General features: G+C 40.3%; 1 protein-coding gene across 1 annotated transcript in view; it reads left to right on the forward strand.

Annotated features, from left to right (window-relative positions):
• The first annotated feature begins 228 nt into the window (after positions 1-228).
• col27a1b (collagen, type XXVII, alpha 1b) overlaps positions 229-12,880 on the forward strand; it is a 64,744-nt gene continuing 52,092 nt past the window's right edge. Inside the window, exons 1-4 of the mRNA XM_026188457.2 lie at positions 229-776; positions 2,566-2,630; positions 8,272-9,572; positions 12,750-12,803. Of these exons, the coding sequence (XP_026044242.2) occupies positions 724-776; positions 2,566-2,630; positions 8,272-9,572; positions 12,750-12,803 (1,473 nt within the window). The 5' untranslated portion in view covers positions 229-723. The remainder of the gene's footprint in view (positions 777-2,565; positions 2,631-8,271; positions 9,573-12,749; positions 12,804-12,880) is intronic.

The raw sequence follows: 12,880 nt of genomic DNA on the forward strand, positions 1-12,880 counted from the left end.
GTCTGGTCACCATATTTCTACAGAGGGCTGACCATCTGTTTCTAAAATGGTTGCTATGGCCCAGCAGATGCTGCAGATGTGATTGTTTCTAGCACATCCTGAAAACTACACGATTTTCAGTGATTTGATCGGCAGTACACAGACACACGTGCACACTGACAGGCTGCTGCTTTCTGAAATGACACACCTTTTGCTGAAGGAGCGCCTGAAAACCGCGTGTAGCTCCAGATTTGCTTCCCTTGGATTTCAGCTGAGGGCGACAGAGGGAGGTGTTGTCCCCCCTCTCCCGCTTCTCAAGATTTCCCTCAGTCCACAATAAACTTTCATTTTGGGAAGTCGACACACACATACACACACCGCTGGGCTTCTACATCTTGTCCTGCATTGATTCCCCGGGAAAGCTGGACGAGACTCTAACGGAAAGACGGAAAGAAATATCGGAAGCGCACAGGTGAAGCTCTGTGGAGCGTCTTTTCTTTTCCTTAAAAAAATCACATTGCTGTTATCTTCTGGAAGGAGACTCAAAGAATTAGAGGCAAGACAATGGCAAAAAGAAGCTTTTTCACTGCTGGTTAATCCCGCATCGTTTCACTGTTTTATTTTTGCTGTCTTGCACTTTTTTACTCTACGCGCGACTCTTCAAGGAACACCTGGGATGGAAAAACTTTATCTGCCTCCTCTGGACTGTAGAAAAAACTCCCAAGAAAGAATGAAGTAACCGCTATGGAGCCGGATAATGCCCCGTACTCCAAACTGAAAACCACTGGAGTCGGGGGGTGAGTCGACATATTCAGAAGTGCATAAATGAGCACTTTTCTTTCTCACTTTTCTGAATTAAAGAGGGATTTCTTTTTTTTTTTCGGGTTCCCCCGAATCCATGTCCTTTCGAGAAAGATGTTGATGTCTAGCAGCACTGATACAAGCAGTATGTTTTACAGTAGTTGTTTGAAAAAACTTGTGACAGCATTTCTTGGGTTACTAAGACAAATGACTTGAGCTTTTAGAGGTATTTGTTTGAGAAATCGTGCAGAACAGGTGGTGTAATTAATGGCTTGCAGAGATAAGCATGTGGAAACTATTTTCTCTGCTCTTAACATCAGTTCAGTGAAAGCCAGTGTAGTCTGCTGTGCTGTTCTACAAGTTCTGCCTTTGCAGCTTGTATCTGAATGAGCTGCCAAACGATCTGGGACTGATTTAAGGGAAATGTATGAGAGGAGGAGACACTCCTCCTCTTCCTCCTCCTCCTTTTCTCTCCTCCCTGCTGTGCATCTTACTCAGCTGGTTGGCCTGGCTGACACAATGGGAGGAGATGTCCTATAAAAGTCCAGATGTTGCATCACATAAAATCTGCAGGACATACAGGAGGCTTGGTCACAAGTGGCACATACAGTTTCTGCTGCTGCTGTCAGTTTAGCGAGATTACAGTGAAGGTGGAAGGACTAAAACTTTCTGAAGCTCAAACCAGCATTCATTGTGCCAGTGGCTGACCAGTGGTTTTGTGGCTCTTTGGAGAAGAACCGCAAATGTAAGAATTCCTGAAAATGCTTTAATTATAGCACTTGTCACTAAGTGTGTGCCACTTCAAGCAGCACTTGTACCACATTCACCCAGATTCGTCTGCTGCATTTAAAGCCCAAATGATGTGATGCGTGAAAACCTGATATTATCATAGAGACAGCTGAAATTCACACCCATTTGAAATAATTCAGCACCTTTAGAGCAGCTCCATATGAGTAATCAGCATCTCTTTTATCACTTGTCTTGACATATAAATGTCACAGAAAAATCAATGGTGTAAAATTTGCCGTGTGCTGCTTGATGTTGGATATTAAGTGGCACTGTTGGCCTGTGAAAACAGAATTGATCTAAATCTAGTTGAATGATTACACGTCCCTGTGTAGGCTGAGAAAAGCAGCTTTTTCTCACTGCTGGGTTTAGATGAAACCCCTTTTAAAACCCACAGTCCAAAAGTGCTCGGCTAGGCTGCAGTTTGCCTCAGATAAAAGTCAGATGTTAGCGATAAAACACTGACATGTGAAACACTTTTTTTCCCCAAAGCATTTGTCTATCTTTCGCTTGGCATTGTGGGTTTTAAGGTGATGTGGTGCATCTTTTTTAAAGATTGTCAGAGGTGGCCTTATGGGAGCACTTACCTGCCTCTGCTGGGCAGTAGCTTATCTGGTCAGGCAGCAAGATAAGCCAGAGCTTGCTCTCTTGAAGCAGATGTTAGACTGTTTGAAAAAGCAAGGGCTGCTGCTGCTGATGCTGCAGCAGCACCTAACATGACTGTGCCAGATGGCTCTCCAGCTAACTTAGTATGTCACTTTGCTTACTTAAACTGGTAATGTATCCTGCAAATTATTTCACATAACATTTTGCATTAAATTGGACTAAGCAAGAATGTGAAAGAGATACATTAAGGGCTCAGATGACATTTTTAAGGAATTTATAAGTTTTTTTTATGAAATGTGATTGAAGTGCACCTGAAAGCTGAGTTAATTGTAAAGCACAAAAATTACACAAACCTCTAACATCTGACATGTTTCCTTTTGTCTTTGTATTTAGGAGAGTTCTGATTCTTTGGACTTTACTCTGTTGTACCTGCTCTCTAAGGCTAACACAAGCACAAGGTAAGAAACTTTAAAGCAAAGGTGGGTAAATGTCTGTTATACATTTTCATTCAATGTATTTCTGAGCATGTGGTGTCACAAATATGCCTTAAAACCACTGAGAAAAAGAAAATTGAAATAAACTAATGAGCTGTAGAAGGCTGGGTAAGTATGTGGCCCTAACATGGACTTGTTATTGTGCAAACATTTGTCAGTTTACCACTGTTTATTTGTGAATAGCATAAATCCTGCTCAGCTTTACCTTTATGAGCAGTGCAGTCTGCCAACTACACAGACTGATTCATTGTGTTTACTCTTCGCTGGAAACCATATTAAGTTGTGGTCGAATGTGGGACAGCCACATCTTCTAATATATGTTCATAGAAGCAGGAGGTTTAAATACTTATAACTTGCTGACTTTACTAAACCAATTTTAAAGTGGTTTGGTTTCATTGCTAACGTCTCTGTTACAGCGAAAACTGAACTGGTAACTCAAATGTCGCACACAAAAACAGGTATTCTAATAATGTGCAATCAGATGTGGTTCAGACATTTATTTTGTTGGAAAAAAGATGAACCTGTGGACCTCTTTCATTCTGCAGGAGTTCATTTTTTTGTTTCTAAGCCTCTAAAGCTCAGCAAACCTCATACCCCCTCTTTGATAACTTAATTAAAGTGTTACCTGACCTATCAGCCACACTTTGCAGAGTCTTGTCTGCTTGAAGTACTTTCGCACTTTCATATTGTGACTCACACTCAGCTGTGCATCGATGTCTGCTGCAGTTAGCTTGCTGTTACACATCTGAGAGGCCATTATCAGCTTGTTGTCTGAGTCTGCTGTCAATCAAAAATCCGCCAGATTTTTATTCAATCGGCACTCTTCCCAGTTTCTCGATGTCATTTGATAACGTAAGCCACTGTGTTCCCTGATAGCAGTTTCTGGCAGTTTTATCTGAAACTCTGCATGCATCAGATGATATTTCCCTCCTGTGATGACTGAGTGTCTAGAGACCTAGTATTTTATATGTGTTAATTTGCACACTGTCAGATCCTAACAAAGCACAATTTTGTGCTTGCAAAAGGCTAAAATAGAAAAATAGTTTTGCTGTTACACAACCCGGCAGATTGTTTGGATCATTTGCAAATAGATCACATGGAGCAGTCCTGCAGATATGAAATGTCTATGCATGTTTGGATGTTGTTGCCTGTACTTCACAGTCCAGATTTTGTTATTCTACAGCTTTTAGTCTGCATTGTTTTCTACATTTTGACATCAAACACCAGAAGAAATCTTCACTGTCAGTGTGCACAGGCCTTGAAGTTTAGTTCCTACAGTTACACATATATCAGCAGCCTGTGTGTTTTTTTCAGAAGTGTTCCCGATTGAGGTCAGCCAGAGTGCAGTAATCCCAGAGTAGATATGGGAGTTCGTTATGTATGTGTTGATGTAATACCAACCATCTTCTAGATGACAGCCAATCTGTCAGTGCCAGACACTGAACCAGCAAACCTTAGTGAAACTGACTGAGCAACTACATGTACTTCTGTTATGAAGTCAGTTAGGAAAGAAGCCTAAGACTGTTTTCAATAATAATCATGATAGTAAATAAAAAAGCATACATTCTGGGTGCAGAACCTCCCACAGTTTTTAATATGGAATAGTAAAAGTTTAGCCATGGCCAGCTAAACCACTGGTAATATACACTGCCCAGTAGATGGATTATTGTGCCTCATCAAAGGCCAACAAGCTTCTCTCAGATGAGAAATTTAGTGAAAACAAAACCCTTCTTGTACTTGAAGTTCTTAAAACACATTAATTTTTAGCTCATATGACCAAAAGGATTGTTGGCCTCATGCGTTAACGAGGCATCCATGCCCATCTGACCATTCACGCACAAATTAGTCCTCTTACAGTACTGCATGGCAATAGACATATTTGTCTTTAAGGATACTTTACCATTTTTGCAAGGATCACTTTTTCTCTTACTAAGCATCAGATTTTAGTGAGACTTCCACAAATCGTCTTGCACGTATTCACCAAAACTGTACCCAAGGTTGTGGTCGTGGTCACATGCGTCAATTTCTGAACAATGACCTGTGAACTGTGATGGATTGTAAGCATGTTGAGCTACTACGTCACTGACGTTCTGGTTCTTCAAAAACAGGCTATGGTTTTTGTTTTTTTTGTAGTCATCCTACAAGTTTTGACCAAAAGGTTCTGAGAACTGTCTTACCATATTTGTGTTTGGTAATTCTCACATCAAAAGACATCTTCTCTTGCACACATGGACAGTTTTTAGTGACTGCTGTGTTTAGCCACCAGCCAGAAAGAGCCTTTCTGTGAGGAGTTTTTAAAGCTTGCATGGGTTCTCCAGGTATTCCGGCCTCTTCCCACTGTCCAAAGACATGTGTGGGTTAGGTAATTAGAAATTCTAAACTGGCTATAAGTATGAATATGAATGGTTGTCTGTTTCCGTACAGCCTGTGCAGTGTACCCTGTCTGTCACGCGATGACAGCTGGGATAGGCTCCAACCCCCAATGGATCTCCTCCAGTGTGTCGAAATGGCAAACCACTAGCCTGACTGTTATTTTTAGAAAATGGACAAAGATCCATGAAGGGAAATCTGGTGAGTGGTTGAGGACTTGAGCAAAGATTGTTTATGTCACGAAAAAACTCCTCCGTTTTCAAAGTGCTCTGAGCAGGCGCCAGATGCTACACTGGCATGTGTCACAATTAGGACGGTTTCCTATAAACGCTCCCTCGGATGCCTCAGGATGTTACTGTAGCACTCCCTGTTGACACTCTCACCCCGAGTAATTAATTTTCTGTGCGTAAACTGAAAAATGTTGAGAGAAATGCAGAACATTTCACACATGACACGCTACCTCTGGGCTTGGAAACTGTGGACTCTTCAATGGAAAACTGCTCGTAGCTGGAGACCCAGATCTCATCACAAACAATAGTCATGTGAAATTTAGGTAAGGTTTAAACAGAAGTTGATGTTGCCTCTCAATGCAGGCTTTAGGTCTTTGGTGAAAATGTACAGCACACAGTATAAGTGGTCAGAGCACCACTTCCTGAGAATGATCTAAAAATAGCAGTCGTGGTGAAAACCATCTGGTGATGGCAGAGAAGATGACCTTGAGCTGGAGATTGTCTAAATTGAAATAATGTAAGGATTTTTACGTACCTGTTCTCAGAACTTCTTGATCACATCACATAAATGTAAAGAGACATGATTTGTTATTCAGTGTTGTTGCTTTTCTTGATGGTATCTATAAAATAGACATTTTTTGTCTCTGCTAGAATATTTTTGCTGTCAAGCTGTTGCAGAAAATACAGAATCTACATTAGCAGCATACTAATAGTGGAAACGTATTAATCTTCCCCTGCTTTCTGTGAAAAGTTTTTGTTGTCTGATACACTTGTACTTTAACTATGCGTGTCTCCAGGATGTGTCAGACTCAGTTCTCAGTTATTATTTTTTCAGCTCATCAGGAGGCCACAAAAAGCCAGAGGCAGCCCGCCTACCCGCTTAGATTTAAATATGCAGTGTAAGCCCTGAAAGTACATCACACAATGAAAGAACAATTTTGCTTTCCTCATACCATATTAACAATTCAAATCAGTTCTATATAAGAAATTTGACTGAAGAAGGCTTTTGTTCTTGTTTCACTTACTGTTTGATGTGTCTTTTCCATGTGTGAATTTTTCAGTCGAGCTGACCTCCCGCTGCCTGCACATACTGAGCTGGATTTCCCACCTCCTAGCGGGACTCGTGTCTATACTTGTTTTTCTTCTGCTGAGCCAGAATTGATCACTTAGCGATTTATATTTGCTAAGTGAAAAAGAATGGGTATTTACAATTTCTATGTGAGCTTTTAGTCTAAGAAGATGGGGAAACGTACAGAGAAGATTAATACATAATATATATTTAGCATGCGCTGATTGGTTTGAGATTTTTCAGCCTTACTAATTTAAACAGAAAAAAAAAACCTATATTTAGAATCACTGATTACCTAAATTTATGGCTAATAATAGAAAATAATATAATAATGTGAAGTGAGTCTGTTTTGATTTGAAGAGTTCAGTCCATTATATTTATAGTCAAAAGAAAAGGCTAATCCATGAAGTCAGGCCTGGCATGAAACAGGTAAGTTGGGATTGACATAGTTTAAATAGTGTAGCTGAGATTTGCCAGTTTAATGTGTAGAATGGTGTGAGCTGAGCTATAATGTGGGTATTGAGATCCAAATCTACTCAGTTTTGTTCATCACACGCTGGTTTATATCATAAAGATCCTGCAGTATTATGGTCTGATCATATAAACAAGCACTTGATGATAATGGGGAGGAAGAACTAATGATAAGAGACCCGTTGATGTGCTGAGATTGTGAGCTGACTTTAATGTCTTGACCTGACTGCCCGAAGTAACGATGTGCTTGATGTTTGACTTCTAAAGATGAGTAAATGTTATTTTTTCAAATGCAACATCGAAGTTAAAAGAATAAATAACTGAGACAACCTTGATGCTGTTACTTTAATGGGTCTCGGTTTGTGGTTTGGGACAAGCAGTGTTACTAAATGTATAATATTTCAGCTTTTTCTCTATTTAAATTTTGGTTAAATATAGGTTATAATGGTATTGGTTCATTGAAAGAATGTTTCTGACTCGATATTCTATTCTAATAGGTGGTAAATGGACTGGTTTTTATGTAGCGCTTTTCTACTTGAGCACTCAAAGTGCTTTGTACTGGTTGCATCATTCACACATCTAACACAGTCTTCTAACACTCCAATACATTGGCGTTAGTTTCTTGCCCAGGGATATTTGGGATGCAGACAGGAGCAGCCATCGATTGAACCACCAACCTTCCGATCAGTAGATGAGGTCATCTAGTAATCGGAAGGTTGGTAGCTCTGCCTCCTGGTCACAAGAGAAATGGGACACTTTCCCAAGAGTGTACGTTTATCGCAAAGAGTTCTTTAGAAAAAAAGCACCCGTCTCTTGCTACAATGAAATGTGGATTTAATTAAACTTTAGCACAAAGGTGTGGATCCAATTAGGTGCAATATACAGAATACACAGTGCTGTAATGGATCACTGTTACCCACATTTTCCTCCCTTGAGAAGCAAGTAGCAATTAAAACCCGCAGAAAATACAGCAGTGTGTTTTCATGAGCTTGGGCCCCTGTCAGAGCGATCATCTTTAATCAGCAGACATTTCCAGATAAAGCGAGATAGCATTTCCGTTTCTAATGCACCTTTTAAAAACCCACCACTTTCCTTTCCAGGGACTCGTTCAGCCTCCTTACCCTGAAATTGTTCCAATTAAGCCTGATGTAACGATCACACAATTTCCAGCAATCCCCAAAAGCAAATATGGAAGTGTGACCATATATTGGAAATTTTATGCAGTCTTTTAAAATTGTCTTTGCCTCAGGTTTTTCCATTAGTTGGACTTTAAACTTACGATGCCATGACGGGAATTCACATCTTAATAGATGATCATTTATATTATTGCACTTTTGTTTTTACTTGAATACAGATTGCATTTGAGTAGGATGCTAATAATCAGATTCTTGTGTAAATTTAATTAGCTTATTAATTGCACACAGAATTAGCTGTCCGCTAATGTTTCTTTCTTGTTTCCTTAAAGATGTAGATGTCTTGCAGCAGCTTGGACTTACTGGGCGAAGGACTGGCAGCTCCCCATCTTCAAGCTCTCGATCCATCCATCATGGCATCATCCCCTTCAAGTCAGGCGTTATCCTCACTGAGAGGGCACGCATCCAGGCACCTCTGCACACTGTTATACCCTCTTCTTACAACCCCTCCAATCTCTCCCTTATCCTTAGCCTATCTGTTCATCGCATCAACAACGCTTTCCTTTTCTCAGCTCTGTCAAAGAAAAGAAAAGTTCAGCTCGGAGTGCAGTTTGTACCAGGGAAGATCCTTGTACACGTAGGACAGCAGAGCTCTGTAAGTTTTGACTACGATGTCTACAATGGCCAGTGGCACAGTCTGGCTTTGGATATTCGAGGCCAACAAGTGTTCTTACACACATCTTGTGGTAAGAAAAGCATACATGCAGATTTGCATTCTAGAAAACAGGAGACTCTGGATCCAGAGGGCTCCTTCCTGCTGGGCAGAATGGACCACAGCTCGGTGCCATTTGAAGGTGCCATCTGTCAGTTTGACATTTATCCCTCAGCCGAGGCAGCTCATAACTATTGTGATTACATTAAGAAACAATGCAGAGAAGCTGACACTTATCGGCCTGTATTTCCACCACTGCTACCTCTATTTTCCACAGACCCAAACGTTACTGTCACTCACATAACTCCTCTCTCTTTGACGGAGATATCCAAAAAGGCTCGGACACCTAATTTGGCCTTCACTGAGGAAAACATGAGGACTACAGTTCTTCCTTCAACCAACTCCGTGATGTCTGTGTATATGGCAATGAGTACTCCAAAACCTGGTGCTGTGTCCGTTTCTCCAACAGTTCACCCAGGGCTTGAAAGCCCATCTAGATTTCCAACTCAGTCTGTTACAACATCTCCTGGGATCAACATGACTCCACCGAACCCCAAACCAACCTCACACGCCATAAAAAACACAAAGCAGGCAGATACCAACTCACCGCAACCTTCTGGAAAAAGTATACACTTACCTGTTTTTACCAGATCATCAGAGATGAAGCCGGCTCTCCAAAGTACAGCTGCTTCCACGCAGGGGTCTCCTTCAAACGCCTACTTTTATAATAAAAAGCAGCTAACCACAGTAGCTCCAAAGAAACCCGAGCCAAAGGTGACCAGCGTGCTGGATGTCAAGCCCACCTCGCTCACTCCAGTCACTCCAGCTGCAACAGATGGCTTTCAAACATTTGACCTGGAACCGACCCAATTCTCTGCACTTGCTGGATCACCTGGACTAAAGGGCGAACCAGGACCGCCGGTAAGTGTGTCAGCTCTAAACAAACACAACACAAACATTTTGCTGAAATCCGTGAATGTCTGTGTTGAAATAACTGTAAAACGATTAGATGAGTACATTTCTGGTGTTGCTGTGTTTGAATTCAAGCATTATTTTTTTATCTTTGTATTGTTATATTTTAGCTTAGTCTATTAACCCTTTGTTGAACCACAGTGACACATAAGTTCAACAGGTTGTTGCTTCAATAATGGCTTATTTGCTGGTTCACTCTGTGATCTCCAGACCTGCTCTGATGTAAAAACTGATGCTGCTCTTTATTGTGTGGTTTTGTGAATCAGGCAGTGACCCAGCGTGTACTGTTCTGATTGTAGAAGTGCTGGTTGTGTTAATGATGGGGAGTTTTTAAAAATCCACTAAATCGTTTTATTTCATGACTTTGATAAAGTACTTGCAAGCAGTGCTAATAATTTTCAAACCTCATTTTTATTTTCAAAGCTATGGTGAAAACAGTCAGGTTCACAGTCGGCATTTGCCAGTCAGTGTTTGTCTTGGTGGAAGGGCCGGCAGTGAGGTGTTAGATTCCTTTGGGAGGGAGTGGGACTGCTCAGAGAACGAATACTTTTAAAGCAGGGTCAAAGGTAAAAAGGGATAAAGCACTTGTGCCCAGTTACCTATTGGGACTAAATATTTGAAGGCCTTATAATATAATATAAATGTTACACTTGCATACAGGGCAATAATAAATACAATTGTATTGTTGTGTTTCTTACTAGTTATGTTGTCTGAACAAGTTGCTGAGTTTGGCTTATAGTCCAATTTAACTTATCTTATGTGCCATTTATTATTATTTTTAAATTCTGATGCCACTCTGCTGGGATACAGCTGACGTAAGTGGGCTGCTCACAAGAGTTTCACGAACTTTGTTTTGAAAATGTGGTTATGATAGGCTCAAATATAAAGTATAAATCTAATCTGAAGTGATGATTAGATGATAAAAGAAGGTTTTAATTTTGAAGAACCAGAGTCTATTTGGATCTTGAAGCTTTTGGAGCATTGAGATACATATTGTTTGTTCATATGAATCAGATAAATATACATATATTTCAGAAAAAAATAGACAATACAGAGAATACCGATGTCATTGTAAAGTTCAGTGTTTCAGTTAGATAAGTGATCTTTTTTTCATGTTACCCTGTATGAAATTATTTCAACACCGATGTATACAATAATATCATAATTTATTTCATCGTGTAATATTCTCAGGTAAAGACATCCATCCATCGATCTAACGAAAAGTTCTTGATGCCTAACCAAACCAGTGGTTGTAAGCAAAATAAAAAAATTAAGTGCAAACGAAATTAATCGGCTAATGAAAACAAAGCCCTGGATTGATAACAGAGTCGGATCTCCTGGCTGGAAAACTTGTCATCTACACTCCTCCGACCTAAATATGTAGACTTTGTCTCTCTAAAATATAACAGTAGTATAACTCTTGAAGTCTGCTATTGCCTCATCAGCGCACTGATGGCAAGGGTTTCACTCTGGTATGACAGCGCTATCTGATGGAATGGCAGTATCTGTCACCCTGGGAGCACATTAAGAATGGCTATCAATTAATATTCTAATTATATAACGGAATATAAATTAGATTGGATATTCAATTGTCAAATGATTAATTGATTGTGAGGGGGAAAAAATTCTACAGCGCCAGCAGCAGTCTCTCTCTCGAGTGGCACAGAATGCGAGGGTGGCCGGGGGAGTTAATGACATGCGCTGCTCCAAGTGTAAGAGATAAATAATTTCGCTTAATCGAGGAACATATGATAGCGATTAGGGAACGTGAGTGAATGGGTCATAATATTTGTCTGATGTTGTAAATAACGATTCAGTTGCTAGCCATGAGCTAAGCTGGATGTTTAGGAGGAAGTTGGAGACATTTGGATAGTTTATTATTGTTTGGTATTGTTTGTTTTGTTTTGGGGGTTTTTAAACAAATTATTATGTGGTTTTTGGAGAATGCTGACACCACTTTTAAGATACATACACTAATGGTGACAAATGTTACATGATGTAATTTTGTTCTCAGAAGGTCAAATTGGTGGTGACTGTTTGGCCCTTCTGTGCTGCCATGTTTTAGGATTTTTTGCTTCTTTGCGGTGATATTATACTTGAAGCACTGCTTACTGTCATATTTGCTGCTTACCTTTCTACACCAATCAGCTTTTTGACAGATTGAATTAATGTGATACTTTATCAAATTCCCACCTTTCTGCAAACTGCAGTTTGACTGGTTGGTGGAGCTGTACAACTAAAATTTTAGTCATGTTTCAATCTAATGACCTCTGAAAACATGAGCTCCAGTACTGCCTTGGCACTGACCCTAGCAGCGACTACAGCTGAGTCTACTTATCATGTGTGGACAGCCTGATGGTTGCAATCTAAAGAATCTAAAAGTTGTTGAAAGACATTTGGATTTCCAGAGTGTACGGAGGCTGAAATAGTATAATTATAGCTTGTGGTCTTGGCTGAGACAGACCAAAGTGCTCCATACATCTGACATTATTACAGTAGCCCAATTTCAGCAGGACTGCCTCGGGCTGTTTTAGGTCTATTTTTTCTTTTCCACTTTAAACTGCTTGAACAATGGGAAAATAAGTAACAATCCTAACATTTCAAGCAAACTCAGGTTCCTCAGATTGACCCCTCATTAAGTTTGACCTTTCAGGACTTTGCTAATCCATGTATGAAATTGTTTCAAAGCTAGCTGATGCTTATAATTAATGTGATCGGCTGTGACTGGAACCAGCGCCGACCTCCCAACCAGTGCAATGACTCAGAGTTACAGTGTATGCACTTTAGTGGTTTTGGGCTGAAATAACATTGGCTGCTGAGGGAGAGTGCGACATTAGTTTCTAACAAGATATCCTCATGCCTGCCAGCGTCTCAGTGCCCGAGTGCTTTGCAACTTATAGCTAACTTCACCAAGGGACAAAAAAACTCAACATGTTTTTACTAATTGACTCTTGAGCTTGAGTGGCTTTTAAAGGTTTTTCTTTACTTTGAAAACTCCAAACTTGCTGTCTTTTATTATTCAAGAGTATTCAAGACTCTCTTAAAATAACACAAAAAAGGCAGCAGCTTCTATTTCCTCCTCTGTATTTCACTCGGACACTGACAACTTCTATATTTTGCTTTTAGGGTCTTCCAGGACTTCCAGGGTTGCCAGGAAAGCCGGGCAAGAGGGGCCCACGGGTGAGCGTTTCCCAGTCAATCCAACCAGTGACAAGTTTAACCACAAATACCCACAATTCTTCTTTCTTCCCCCTCTG

Source organism: Astatotilapia calliptera, chromosome 12 (genome assembly GCF_964374335.1).
Source record: "Astatotilapia calliptera chromosome 12, fAstCal68.1, whole genome shotgun sequence".
NCBI classification, from domain to species: Eukaryota; Metazoa; Chordata; class Actinopteri; order Cichliformes; family Cichlidae; genus Astatotilapia; species Astatotilapia calliptera.